This window comes from Metopolophium dirhodum, chromosome 3 (assembly GCF_019925205.1).
Source record: "Metopolophium dirhodum isolate CAU chromosome 3, ASM1992520v1, whole genome shotgun sequence".
Lineage (NCBI taxonomy): Eukaryota > Metazoa > Arthropoda > Insecta > Hemiptera > Aphididae > Metopolophium > Metopolophium dirhodum.
In genome coordinates, this window is record NC_083562.1 from 37,151,302 (window position 1) to 37,167,821 (window position 16,520).

At 28.1% G+C, this 16,520-nt stretch overlaps 1 protein-coding gene and 1 long non-coding RNA gene across 2 annotated transcripts; one reads left to right on the forward strand and one right to left on the reverse strand.

Annotated features, from left to right (window-relative positions):
- Window positions 1–5,088: 5,088 nt before the first annotated feature.
- Window positions 5,089–6,824, reverse strand: LOC132941018 (uncharacterized). Its single transcript, XR_009664119.1, has 2 exons — window positions 6,596–6,824; window positions 5,089–5,554 (listed from the first exon to the last, which is right to left on the reverse strand). It is a non-coding gene; the product is annotated as an uncharacterized LOC132941018 (long non-coding RNA).
- A 7,511-nt stretch (window positions 6,825–14,335) lies between these two features.
- On the forward strand, window positions 14,336–15,815 carry LOC132940917 (large ribosomal subunit protein mL37). The gene has a single exon (XM_061008723.1). The coding sequence runs from the start codon at window positions 14,498–14,500 to the stop codon at window positions 15,755–15,757; it is 1,260 nt and encodes a 419-aa protein (XP_060864706.1). The 5' UTR covers window positions 14,336–14,497; the 3' UTR covers window positions 15,758–15,815.
- Window positions 15,816–16,520: the final 705 nt, after the last annotated feature.

Sequence of the window (16,520 nt, forward strand, 5' to 3'; positions counted from 1 at the left end):
ACGTTTAGTACTATAGTATTAATATTATATGGTATGGCCAGTCGCTAGTAAGACCTTCACCGTGTCGTTCTCGTGTTTTTTTAATGGAGGGGGAAATAACAATATATTGATTGCAAAGTTACCCGTGGGAAATGAGTTGTTCAAATTGGTGATAGTACCTACTATTGATACTTATTGAAAAAAATATGGAAAAATACTCAACAATTATTCATCAATTATCAGTTATCACAAAATACATGCCATTATAGTTTCCACAAAGTTAAAATATTTTGTAATTATTGCGCCTATGTCTATATAGTACCTATAGGTTAAGCACCTATTATCTTCATATTAAGCTAAGAACAAAGGTATTCATCTGTGTTTGGACGTCAGCTTTTGGTCGTCGTACAAATTTAAATATTATTTCAGTTTGTATGCTACAGTTATGAAAAATATAGGTAACTATTTAAAAGACAAAAATGGTCATATTTTTCAAAAAAATTTAAATATCTTATAAACGCCAACTTATAAATCTAAGTGACAAAATCGAATCTTCTCGGCGAGTACACGGAAGTAGAAAATTTGACAAAAACAATCAAAATCAAAAATTGTATAGTATGTTGGGCCTGTCAAGAAATGGACGTGATTAGTTTTTCGACAAGCATTGAAAAGTTTAAAACTACTCCCATAGATAGCGCTGCCATTATTATATCGTCCACAGACACTTTCTCGCCCAAATCGTGTCACCGGGACCTCGTCTGGTGACTGGTGAGCGACCGTTTAAGGCAAAAGGGTTTTCACACTTAACCTTTTCTGAGACAAGGACCCCGCTATTTCAGATATAAAGTATAGCCATAGACCCTTTACCTCACACAATATTGTAAGGATGAACGAGCACACAAATGGATAGAATGTTTTTGATTTTAATTTTTCATTATCGTAGCTCCGGGAATAGGTATTTTGTTATCGAGAAAAGAGATGATAGACATAGGCGCAAATAGGGGGGCTTTAGTGGCTAAGCCCCCCCCAAATCCCAAACGCTATTTGCGCCTATGATGATAGGCAACGGAATACACACACGACACACTTATGTTCATATACCTACTTCTCACACATTGATACCAAATGTACATATCAAATGAAATTACTTAATACTATTATACTTCTTAAGACATGGTATATGCTCCAGCTCCCTTGAAAGAACGGATCATGACGTTCATGAAATCATACTGAAATGATTATTCATTTTAAATTTAAACAAAGACGATTTAAAGGTGAAAACTTGGCACTTAGACGAACAGTAGTGAAAGACTTGTCGACACGAAACCATACAATATTTTTGTTAGAAACAATAAATTAGGTAAAACACACTCTTCTACCGCGTTATATTTATAGCTGATATTTCTATACCCAATACTATTATACGCACAGTCAAAGAAAAAATATTTTTATAATCATATTATCACCATATACAGGTATATATATTATTTATTGAGTATTATATGTATATTAAAGTATAGACAATTTATCAATATTGACATTACAGCTGGTAACCGCACGTCCACGCCAATGAATTATAAGGCAAACGGACGTATGAACACTTTAAAGTTGTACTTAAACAATTCAAATCCATCACCAGGACTCAGGACATCAATATCAATAATTTTTATATTTATTACGACAACCTAAGGTTAAAACACTTTTATCATAATAATATTATATTATCTAATCGTTATCACTATTGATATATCCTATTTTTTTATTTATTGCATGCTTCATATAAAGCCCAAAGGGCCATTGCCAATTATTGGCGTTCAACATGAACCGACACGTAATTAATTGCTTTTAAAATCGCGTAGGTATTTCTGATGTATTTTTTTATGATGCTTTGAAATATTATTTTTGAATTGTTTGAATTGTTATGGATTTTTCATACAACACAATAAAAAACGTAAGCACCAATTGAATACTAAAATAATTAATGTATTTATTATAAAATTGGTAGTTAAAAATTATAAGTCTAGCTACAAATTGTTGATCTAACACTGGTATAATTCTACAACTGACTAATAGTCTCCTTGTGTGTTATCACGACCGTCCCCTATATCACATACAAAAACCCTTAAACAGCTGATCCCGCGATCGCAGCATCGTCCAACACATTCTGTGTTTTGGAATTACAACGAAATTCGATATTACACTAAAAAAGTATTATATATAATATTCACAACAGGTTCTTAACAAAAAAAGATTAAAATAGCCATAAGAAAAATTTATTTTTTAAAATTTCCCAATATTTGTGGGGGTAGGTTGAACTTCCAAAACCTCCCACTGCGTTTTCTCCTGAAGTGAAATAAAACATACCTAGGTACTTGATTACGTGTCACATATGACACATGAAGAACGTTGTAATAGATTGTTATTCTGTTCGTGGATAGTAATGTAAAGACTAGTAATGTACCTATATTGCCTATACAATACGCCGTGTTGCACCATCTTTAGGGAACTGGTCAGTGGTCACAATGCTTTTTTCATCTTGGCATAAGATATAGTGATGATTATAGTTAAGGTAATATTAGAAAACAGTGGAAAATGAAAATTAGAAAAGGATTATGAAATTTGCCTATTAATATTGTATATTATAGTGCGTACATTATGACGTATGGTTTGTAAAATAAAAAAGGGGGACCAGCTTTGCTGTACAGTAGTTGACCAGAATGTCATTGTAATGGATGTGTTGTATTTGAATTCAGTGATAAATAATTGCATACGAAAAATGATTCTAAGCAGTGAGCGGTGACGTTGTGTCATTCTAGCATATTACATGTATTAAAAAGAAAAACTTATTTGAATTTCTCTCAAAAATAACATGAACATTATCAGAATTTTGATGAATTTTGTCAATATTTGAAATTTAAATGCATATTATAAAAAATATCTATGTCTATGTATCTTTAATATTTTTTAACTACTACCAAAACGATTTATGAAGAATCTTGCATTAAATTTTCAACCTTTTTTTCTACGTGAAATAGTTTTTATTAACAATAATTTTAAAAAAATGTACAAAATTCGAAAAATATCTCAAAAAAATTAAAGATATTTCCAAAACGTTAACATATAAATATGGAAAATTCTAATACAAATATTGGGTGTGGATGTTTTAAGTATCTTTTTTTTTTTTTTGAATTTTGAATTACAGCAAAACAACAAAATCGATTTTTTGAAAAATTGGTTTGCGTAATATTTATTTTTTTGTTTTCCCAACTGTTTTGAAAATTACTGGGAATTTTCAACTTTGATCTCTTGAATTCAACAACTAGATTCACTTTTCTATCAAAAAAAGATTCTGATGTCGAAAATCGGAGCATATTTTTTTAAAAACACACTGTAAATACAATACATTCATTCACTATGCGCAGAATCTATAATAAAGTTCAAAATGTTTTGATAAATACTTAAAAGTTCTAATACAGTATAGATACTGAAACAAATAATTAAAAATAATTTGAAAGCCTTAAAATAATAATTATTTATAGGAGATATTGAAAGTTGTTGTTTCTTGCCACATTTTAAGCTCTCTTTCAAGTACAAAATAGTATAAACACTAAATGATTGTCAACCCAATACGTTACTTTCAAAATAAAAAAATTTAATAGGTATTTTGTGATTCAATTTTTTAAATAATGTAGTTATTATTTTTTTCAATATTTATAATATTTTTAATGGTTTACTGTTATTTATATGTTAGTTGTGTATGGGAGTCTATAATGTTATATTATAGTTACTATGTATACATTATAATGTATATACTTTTAAGGACTATAATCCTTCGTACAAACATTTTAATAACTAAAAAATTATTTATTCGAATTTTGAACTAGGTACCTACTTCAGCATTTTCAAAAAAATTATCCACTAAATTATTTACGGTAAAAAAGGGTTTTTATTTGAAAACAGTAATCTCCAGAAATCAGGACACCCCTTTAGTAAAAAAAATCTTGTGTGAGTTAACTTGAAAATTCCAAATTGAATAAATTCATTACTTAGGGAAAAATAGGGGTGAGAATGCTTTTTGAATCACTCGTTTAATAAGAAACCACAAAAGTCGTATTTCATAAATAGTGCACTGTTTAGTCTAGGTATATTCTCTAAATATTTATATACGAGTAATTAATAATTTGTAAATTTTTTGGTAGACTTGTTCTTATTACTAAGAATTAAATATGAACCATTGTCTTTTCCGTATAATTTATAGAACGTAGGAAAATTTATTTAATATTTTATAATGTCACAACACCATACAATTCTTGAAACAGTCTAGTCCCAGCGTCAGCATTTTATTAATAACCACATAAAATATGAAACACAAGCTTTTTTTATAATATATTCCTCGTGTATAAAAAACATTTTCTCTTATAAAATGTTATGAAGATTTGAATTTTAAATCATCGTATGGTTATGTTTTAATTTATGCTTGGCAATTCAAAACAAAATTTTAAAGCACTTATCTACGCTGTGTTATATTGTTTTCCTCAAGACAATAGTACTTATAGTAGGTACCTATAATAAAATAGATGACAACATCGTTGACACGGCAGCTATAATACACGCCTTACCATTGATCATTTTGAACTTTGGGGGCCATACCTAGTCCAGTGGCACCCAACCCAATTACTTGGTGTAACAGCAGCACCCTTTTTGACAAAATATTTATTTCAGATAGGTACCTTCGATTTTATCAGATATAATTATATAAAGAATAAAAATTCTTTTATAATTTACTCAACCGAATATTATATTAGCTAATTAGTTTGAAAAAAAAATGAAAAACATTTATGCCATTGTTAATAGAACAAAATTAATTTTTAAATTTCATGATGATGTATCAAACGATAAACTGTTGTGGATTTAAAAGTAGTAAAATCACTGAAATCGTTTAAGTCACTACAAAAATCATTTGTATACTTCAGTGTACGTGTTACGTATATTTAGTATATATATAATATTTGCAGCAAGAAGAAATAATTACAAGACATATTATATGATGTATACAGGATATATAGGATATATGGATAATATTAAAATAATAATTAAATACCAAATGCGTTTTTCTTTTTCAAATATAAATAATAATATAATGTGCAATAAATAATAACAGAATTATGTCCGCATATAATATAATATAATATATGTGTCGATTTTAGGTACCCATATAAATATATATAATATTATAAAAAAAACTGAGATATTCTATAAATATATAAGAAGAAAAACTGTATACGTAATAACATTATGGACTTATAGTTATATGAAATGTATATTATCTTCAAGGAGTAGATTTCGAAGTTTTGTTAAGGGTTGTTCACAATATTTGCAGTTCATATCGACGTGGATGGACTTAACGGCGAAGAAGGGTGTACGCTGATGGGTAGGCTGATGAGTAAGCCAACGGGTAGTGGTACGCCGGGTAAGTGTAGACGGACGGGTAAGTAGCGATGTGATGTGAAGGGTATGTGTAGATGAATGTACCGGTGGCGGTAGCGATCAGAGCCATAGCAGCGACAATCAACAACTATATTATATAACACATAATAATCAAAATTGATTTGCTACACAATTATAATATAATATATAATATTGTAAAACATATGAGCACACTACACAACAACCCCGCGGTCTGTGACGTTCCCCAATTCCCTATCACATTTTTAACTGCCCCAAATTATCACAACAACGTGCCCACCAATTCGTTCGTTTTCAAATTCCATCCAATATTCAAAATATTACATTCTTCATCCAAAAAAAATGTTATTAATATATTTTTATCTTATTATTATTTAACATTTTAACACTACCGTCTACAGGTAAGGTACCTACATAATTTAATTTGTGTATGGTAGTCTTTGTCTACTATAGTTTATATTTATTTATATTTCAGCTCACTAGAGTCCAGACCAATTAATACGACATATTATATGTAATAATAACACAAATACAAACAACATACCTAATTTAAATTTATAAAAAATATTTTAAGGACATCGATCAAGATCACACATTTCTCCAAATACAAATAAATAATAATATTGATGTTATTGCCGTACTTCGTATGAAATGGCGCAATAAAAATCTCCGGAGAACTCCTTCTAACCAGAAATAATAATTAGATGGAAATATAACATGATCAACACAATATTATAATATTTATACATTTTATCTTGATCATAGTCAAATAACTTTTATATACATCATCGCCAACCTCTCGATCACTTTTAACTTTTGAGGTGCCCACACACTGCAGCGGTGGCGGCGAATTGCTGCAGGACACATTTCACCGCTCACCGCGGCGGTAAAGCTAAGATAATATAGACATTTCCGCCACCACCATCGCACCAGTGTGTGGGGACCTTTACTCACTCTTGTATGATTATAAATTATAATAAACATAATTACATAAACGACAATAAAAACAACACGGCAGAAAAATTTTCAAACTACGTTTTACTACTAATATACAAATAGTATACCTAATAGCTATTTATACTTATATACGACACATCATAAGGACGAACTGCGATGTAATAATGTAATATTATAATATAACGAAACTTACCATTAATTTGTACATGATGATGAATATGTTTTCACGAAGAGTTTCAATGAAGTAATAATAATTTGTGTATCGATGAAGAACTCGTGGATCACTGGTATCGTTGTCAAAATTCCGACGGTATTTATACACACGCATTTCAATGGTCCGTACGATGATCGAGTGGGACATACCACCCCTTCCACCTATGTGTTGGTATATTTGTCGGTTTTTTTCAATCGAAAAACTACATTTTGCGGTAGAGGACAATGACAAAAACGATAAAAAATATATAATAAACTTAAAATATAGGCTCGCACACAATGTCGTTGTAACCGGTTTGTGCATCGAGACCAGTTTTTCTGACGGTCCTAATATAATATTATTATATAATTATACTAAAAAATCACTGTCAATCTACCCAATTAAACAGTATTTATTCAGGAGACCAGCAAAAGTTTGAATGATCTATGACTAGAATAAAGAATATCTGAAAAGGCGTTTGTTCAAATCTCGTTTCATTTGAAACTTTGTTTTCATATTCGACATGATACAGAAAGAACAAAGTTCGAAATTTTTATTAAATCGTGATACAGTGATTGTTTAAATTTCCATCTATACGAATTTTCATTATCATAAAATTTGTATTATATCAGATCGGTATAATATGTTATACAATATTATTATGTTTACAATAATATAATAATAGACATATGTGTATATATATTTATTTATAAATAATTAACAGGCACCGGGTAGTACCCTTATTGAATACAAAATAGGTGGATATATTTTTGATATAAATAATAATACCTATAATATTATGTAGTAGCCAACATAATATGAAAATACAAATAATAATAAAACAATAACAAGAAAGGTGGGATCTTCATAGGCGATGATAGACATTAAGTGTCGCATCGGCTTGTTTTTTATATAGTTGCTTATACACTTGCTCATGTTGTATATACACGTAATACGCTGTGCCGCAACCAGATGTCACAGCTCGGACCTTGAGGAATATTAACTGCAGTGGGTCAGACGGTCAGTCGTCCAGGGGTGAGGTGGTATAACGTGTAACACATTATTTTTTTTAATAACGCACCTACCAGATACGTCATAAAATCACAACAATAATACCTAATATTATTATAATATATTAATATGTACCGCTGAGATACTTAAGTACGCGTGGACTCTGTTTTATAGTTATATTTACTTCAATACGTGTAGCTAGGTAATGTATACATTACACACATCGTGAAATCCGAAACGTCGACGAAAACCGGCCCTTGACATTTAATTTTATTTTCTGTTCGCCGATTTATACCCTGATTGCACGCACACTTTGCATAACAAAATAACTTTTTTAATTTATAAATTATGATATCTGTGGTTACCTATATTATTATATTATTATACATCGAAGAGTGTTTGAATACGCAATATTATATTATTGTGTGTACTAATATTAATTATTATAGTTAATTCATTTCATCGAGTACCACGCGTAGTTATACACTCATGTTATTGTCAAATGCGGGATGTTATATTATTTCTTCACCGCGAAGGCTACAGCTATTTGGGGGTCGGCGGGTCGCACATATATAATATTTATTACATATTAGTTACCATTAGCCATTAGGATGTATATATTTTATATAAATTAGGTACATTAGCATTATTTGTATTATCGGTACGTATAGACGTTGGGAAATATTATATAAATAATAAATATAAATATTATAATTTATAATGTATATATAGGTACAGGAAAGATAATATATGCTCGTTAATGCGTAATAATAGCCAAACACGAACTATAGATGAATATTATCTATATACATCACAATAATACAATGTTACTAGTTTTCATTGACTATCATATAGGTAATAGGTATTCAAGGTAAGTGTTTTTCTACACAAATAATAGTGTTACCTTTTTTTTAAAAAAAGTAATTTATAATTTTTCTACTTTTAAAGCCATTGGGAAATATTTAGACGTAATAATATATTTTATTTTAAAGTTCAACATTTTTTTTTTTTTTTATACCTGTATAAGTATATAACAATTTGGCCACATTACACTAATTATTATTACAATATAGTATCAATCATGACTAAAATATTATTTAAATTGAAATATTAATTATTATTTAAACGACTAAACTACATCAGAGTATTATGTCATTGTAAAATTATTCTCGTTGATAATTAAAATTGTGTAAAGAAAATGAAAAAAAACTTAAAATTATATATTATAGACTTAATGAAAAAATGTTTGCTTATTAAACGATGAAGTTTACAGAACAATAACAATAATTTGTATAGTACCTGGCGCGCACTTGGGATTTTTGTGCGGGGGGAGAGCTTACAAATTGGCCTATACTTCCCCTTACACACAAATAAACAATAAATTACCGTCTACCACTAATTCGATTTTTATGACATCGACAATAATAGGTAATAATTATTATTTTTATCGTCGTTATCGTGCAGGTCTGGCCTACGATCGCCAGATTTAAGTTGGATTAGGTCACCTAACCTCCTGTAGTTATCAGTATATTATAAAACAAAAATAATTTTTAATGGAATGATCAATCGAAGTATAATTCTATTGTTAAGTTCTTATAGGCTTATAGCTAAAATATATTTGTATGAAGGCAATAGTTGTCTATTTTCAATTGCATTTTAAGTATTTTTAACTCTAATGAAAAACATTGGTTAATTGACCATTTCAATTCCTATTGGCTATTGATTCATAAGAACGTCGATGACAACTTTCTTTAGAAGAAGTAATTTTACATATACATATAATATATTATATTTTTATATCTGTGAAGCGCCATTGTTTTATTTTAATTAATATTATTTATACAGTTATACTTATTATGCATTATGATTTTGTTTTTTATGCGTATTAGGTAACTAATATAACAAATGTGTAGTGTACATTGCGTATGACAACAAGACACGGGGCAAACTATGAAAATGTGAAATCCATATTTTGATGATAAATAATTCTCGAAAATCTTGATATCTTGTACATTGAACATATTTTTTTATATATAAAATAACAAATCATTTAGGAAGTAACGTCCATTAACATAATATACATTATTTAAACTTAAAAATATATGATCCTAAACACACATTGCATACCAATAATATTTTGCACTTTATTAGTCGATTTATATAATAGTTGTTTATATGTATGGTGGTGGGGGATATAGGTAACAATATTATAAAAACATCCCAAATGAATCAAAATAAAATAATTCAAATCAGTTTTAATAAATGTACTTTATAAAGACGAACCAGTCAAACTACATGGATTTGGGTGTATTTTCAGTGAAATATTTAGTACTCTTATGTTTATTTTTCAAAGTTTTATAAAAAGTAATAGTAATAATGAGAAATTTTTTGAAAATAAAAGAGCGAATAGAACTTGTATTATTAATCGCACTAGGTACTGAAAGAATAGTGACACAACTCAAAATTGTCGATTTTGATTGTTTATAATTTATAATATAAATAATTGCTCTGCTCTATTTTTTATTCTATGCAATAAAATTCTGTAACTTCATCACTTAACTACAACTGACAAAAAACCTTTAATATATTATGATTATTTTTGCTGGACATTTTTATAACTTTCGCGCATGAACAATGTCACAAGCCTACAACTCAAAATAATTTTTATATTTTGAGTTATGACACTATTCTTGATTGACTTTGTACAATTGTATTTTTAGCAAAACGGCACAAACTACGTTTATGTAGAGTACCTATTCGTTAGTCGTTATCACCAGGGTTGTGATTTTGTGAATAATATAAAATTATATAAATAGCACCAGCTAGCTGTTATAGGTATAATCTATTAATATTTATTATCATAATATTAATATGTCGAATCTCTGTTGTTTCCTCGTATAGATTTGTGTAAACAACAGCTGCTTGATAATCGTAATTTTATTCAAAAGACGCTACTCGTGCGTTTGTTGTCTCCGTCTTACAAATGTACGATATTGTTAGTTCACTAATTTTAATAGCATGCTGTTAGTTTTTATATTACAGTAATACAGTTCGATATATTCATTTTCAAGCGAGATATGAGCATTTTTAATTTGGAATATTTCTCATACCTGCTTAAAAATTAAAATATTGAAAAATCGTCGACGCTTAAGCACAGATAATATTTTTACATAAAAATTTGATAATAGGTCACTCAAATATAAAAAATAACAGCCCACTATTGAAATATTAGTGAATGCAAATTTGCTATGTCGTACATGTAAGAAAAAGAGTAAGGACAACAAATGTAGGTTTAGCATCCTCATAATATATTATATTAGGTAAGTACTGTGGTTTATGTTTTAAACATAATAAATATCATAACCATTCAAAACTGTGGTAAAAATACAAATTGAAAATTTCTAGATCAAAAATAATATATTAATCCTACAACCCAAATGGCCAAATGAATTATTTATCAGTTATATATTTATATATTATATTATGTTGTGTACTGAAACTTTCATATATTATAATAATTACTACTGTTACTGCCTAGTGTCTACTATACCTAATAAATTAATAAATAACTACGAAGAGTGATACCTATACAGCCAGGCGTTTGGTTTCAATTGGCCCCTTAATTAGGCCATCAAATAAGTTACCTAGTAGGTATACTATTATGTTTTAATAATTATATTAAAATAGCACATTTTTATAATTATTATCGATAATATTATAGACTATAGTTATTACTGTTTAAATAATATATTATGTTATTTGTATTCATACCTACTGTTTATTTATCTTACAATAATTAACATAAATGCATAATTAGTTTTAAACATATTTTATTAAAAATAATATTGTTACAGTTTATTATTTTTATATTTAATACGCAGTTTTAAGTTGTGTCACCATTCTTTCAGCAGGCGATATACAAAAAAATTATTATTTCAAACATTTCAGTCACAAATAGTAACATAAGTCAAAATGTTTTTAGATCCATTTAGGTACAACATTTACCAAGCATATTTAAAAATAATGTAATTTGAGTAACATAATAATATGTCTATAAAAACAACATAAATACTTATATTAATTTTTTTATTTATTTATTTATTTATTGATTTGTAATGTCTTTTTTAAACCAGACGTTGTGTTTTCCGAATTGGATCACCATTTATAAACTTTAAAATAATAAATTGTTTCTAGTTAATTTTACATTATTTGTAAATATTTGTTTTTTATTGTGATTAAATTACTGTATCTCTAACACAAGCTTTGGCATAATATAAAAGATAGATAATCATAATTATTACAATTGTATTCTAAAAAATATATCATGTTCTTTTAATATGATAAATAAAAAAAATTACATATTACCACAAGACGATCTTCAACGACCTTGGAATTTTAGCTTTTAGGCCTTAGGGTTTAATTTAAATGATAAAATAGTCAATATTTAAAAATTTACATTTATTACAGAAAAGAATTATTGAATACCTACAAAAGATATATTCAAAATATACCAAAATCGTTGTTTAAATAATTTTCAGATTAGTCGTCAATTTACTATGAAAACACGTTCAAAAGTATTCATGTATTATTACAAATCCCAGCAGTTACCTATGCAATATAACAATATGATTGACGTCATTTGTATTTTGCATTGTATATAAAAACATGTAAGTAATAAGTCATAAGTGTATAGTCTGTACCTACACTTTACATGCCGTATAGAAATATCATAATTAATTAAATACAATTATTGCATTGAAATAATGCAATGACTTTATACATCACGTACTTTGTTTACAGATACCTACTAGTAATACAGTACAAAAATAGTAGTACACTAGTTAATATACCTACTTACCTACTACCGTTGATTTTAATTGTTAATTAATTAATAATAACACAATACCTATAACAAAAAAATAAAGATAACGTATAATTAATAATTGTGGAGTACTTATAATAGAATGTATGAATAATTATAATATTATATAGGACATTGCAAGGTGTTCTATCTTTGCAGCTAAATACATTAATTTATGCAATTTCTTTAATCACCTAGACAAATCAAAAAATTCTGATCATATTCCATATAATAGCTTACTTAAGGGGATTCCATACCGTGATTTTCTATTTTTGTCTAACACACGCGCGACATAGAATTTTTGACGGATTCTTTGCCAAACATATCAATTGATCTAATGGAGTGATGAGAATTCTGAAAACAGGTTTGAATTCGTCGTCAAGTCTACTTGAAATTGATTTTTCCACAATTTTGATTTTTTGATTTTAGCTTCTCCAAAAATTGAAATACAAAAATGTTTAAATACTCTTTTTTAATATGACGTTTTCTGGATTTTGGGGGATAATATCAAAAATGTGAGAAAGTCGATTTCAAGTAGACTTGACGAAGAATTCAAACCTTCAGATTTTTCAGAATTCTCAAAGATTAAAGAAAACGTCTTCAAAGATCACTGAGTTCAACCGTAACGGCGTAGCTGGAAAAAAATTTCGGGAGGGGTTTAAAATCATTTATTTTTATTATATTATAAGAAAAACCAACTATTAAAAAAAGGTGGGCAAGTATATGGGTGTCGCTCTATTGTAGAGTAGGTTACAAGTGGAACACTGTAATGGATGGACGGTATTAAATTTAAATTCAATGATATAATGTCATTGTAAACGAAAAATGATTCTGAGCAAAGACGGCCAGTCGCCTATTATAGGTATATTATATTACTAATTATATTTGATGATATTATTGTGAATAAAGTAGTTTATCGACCTATTTACGTGGAACCATATTTTAAATTTTCAAACCTTAGCTATAAAAGTTGAACATTTTATAAATTTTTAACTACAAAATCATTTTTAAATTTTAAATGTTATAAATTTTTTTCAGAATGTAAGCTTTAAATGCTTATAAAAAAAATGTGTGTCTATGTATTTTTAATATTTTTCAACTGTTATTGTAACAATATATCAGGAGCCTTGTATTACATTTTCACGCTTGTTAACCCAACAAATAAAATTTTAATAACGAATATAGAAAAAAAACTAAAAAAATTGAAAATTGATAATGTCCGTTAACAACTCAAAACGAGTCAAAATATTGAAATATTTTGAAAATGTTATCAAGTATAGGAACTTATAAAATAAACATTTTATGATATAAATGTCAAGTACTTATCTACAGTTATTCGTTTTTAAATCACAACAAAATAAGAAAATCTCTACCTACATGACTAATCGAGTGAATATCCAATGTGACAATGTTGTAATAATTTGAACTTCAAACGCTCATAAAAATTTAATTTGACTCTCCAGTATACATTTTTTTTTTTTGATGTACGTAGACAAAGGTTATAACTTATGAGAAATCTTGCATTAAATGTTCAATTTTTTAATTTAAAAAGAAAAATTTTTATGATTTTCTAACTCAAAAAAATTTGCACATTTTTGTAATTTTGTCAAAATTTGAACATTAAATGCTTATAAAAAAAATTGTGACTGTATTTTTATTTTTCAACCGGCATTGTAACAATATTATACCTATTAGAAGCCTATATAGGAATAGGAGCTACTATATAAATATTGTTCTATGCTGTTTCTAGTCTATTTATTTTTAACTTATACTTTTTACTCCATGATTATCAGTGTTATCGCCTCTAATGATTGTACGAAATTGGAAGATAACGAAGTCGTGGTATATCATTGATAACTGATAAGGTTATGTTTATAATTTTTATTTTTTACTGAATTCCGTAATCCGTACCGATTTATATTAATTTTTTTCTTCAATATAATTGTAATAAACGTCAGTTATTTCTTGATTATTCTTTAGAGTATTAACTAAAATAATATTAAGTATTAACAGTTTGTATCGCTTTCGTGATGAAAATCACTCAGGTGCTGTACAAACAAAACATCGGTCGTCTTATAAAATGGCAATGGCGTGTTCAACGCAAGAAGACACTAATTGAAACAAATGCCGAAAAAGTTCTTGCATCTCATAATATACCTATTATAGACGCCAAGCAGTTTTTACATGAACCGTTATTTGAAGCACAAAAACAAGATGTCCGAGAGATATTTGACAATATTGTCGGACCCATAAAATTGGAACCTAAATTAAACAACACACATCCGCTTTGGAATGATGACCCGTGTCTTGTGTATGGTGACCATAACGTTTTGGTTCATGGGCTGGAACAAGCTAAAGTTTTTACCAATGCGATTGAACCAGAACCTGGCTTACCGAAGTACTATAAAGAACTTTATGAAGCGTATAGATTACCTAATCAAGATGAACACATCCATCGAATCATCATTGCGTCTATTCTATATGATGCAGTCCAAGAGAAATTACCCATTAGAAAAGATCCAAAAAGACCTGCGTGGAAATTCCCTAGGGATTATGGTATCCCGGACAAAAGACGTAATAATCTAATCGTCAGTAGGATGTTGCAATTATGTGAGTCAAGTGTTGGAAATATGAGTTCCAATAAAGTAATTGCTAAAGATGTTTTTTTTAAAGTGCCTTTGCAAAGAAATGCAAATATAAGCCTTAATTTAAGAGCTGATTTATTGCTGTTATCTGACACTTCTTTAGCTCCTATCATGGATGACATTCAAGGAGACCTGCCAGACTTATCTCCATTGGATTACAAGATATCATTAGATGAAATTAATATTTATCATAAAGATGAGTTTATTTCACCTATTTCAGGTAAATTTAACAACGTTCATACAGCATTTATACATTATAATGAGACAGAAGTTAAGAATTTATACGAAACCCCTGTGTTAGAAACACAAATAATGGGAAGATCATTGATGAAATGTTATGCTTTTGCTGTTGCCAATGCCAAATCTAAATATGGTGAAAATGTCAAAGAGTTACCAGAACCTATTACATTACAATGTGTACATACAAATTCCCAATGGTTCCATTTTTCTGTTTTCCAATTGAATAGTTTGGCCGGTCCTGAAGAAAACGGAATGAAAAACATTTATTGGCAAACGCCATTATTAAATGTGTATAAAAACTGTGGTTTTTATGAAGGTGTACCAGTTCTAGAAGATTACAATCCAGAAGTATTCAAAAATGTTTTGTCCTTTTATATGAATGGTACTGAATATGAGATCAAGTAGTTTGTATTAGTTTATAAATAATTTTCTTACAATAAATGTATTAGTTTGTTTGAAAGTATATATATTTTTTATTTATTTAGTTATCGTTTATAAATTATAAATTGTTTATCTAGTACCTAGATACAACTTTTTTACTAAAAAAAGACGTGAGTAATGCCTACATCAAAAATAAGAAAACTGATGAATGATGATTATAAAATAAAAAAACTAATATTTAGGTATTTTGCAATTGATGGAAATGTAATGAGTATATTATAATATGCACAAATCTGAAATGGGTGTATTAATATTAAAATGTTGGTACTGTACTAATATATATTAATCTTAGGTCTCATAAACATACAATTTATACCTAAGTTAAAAATAGATTAAGAAAATAAGTTAAAAAATAGGTTATAAAATTACAATTTGAGTTGGGGCCAACAGATTTTGAAGAATTTTTTGTCTTAATTTTTAAAAATTTTTGTTATACGATATTTATTGTTTATTATTTATTAACATTTAGAAATAGTTTAATTTATCTGAATCTACATTTAAATAATAATAAAACACTACAGAACACGCCATGATGCAGATGCTGTCTACAGATGCAAAAGAACGCCCCTGTAGTTTTTTTTTCCTTACTGCTGATAATAATAATTTAATTGTTCACATAGATTCATTATAAGTTATAACTTATTACTGGTAATATTATAGTAAATATGAATATGTATGTTACATTCATAAGCGGGTGAACGGGTGTGGCTTGTAAGGGGTTACAGCT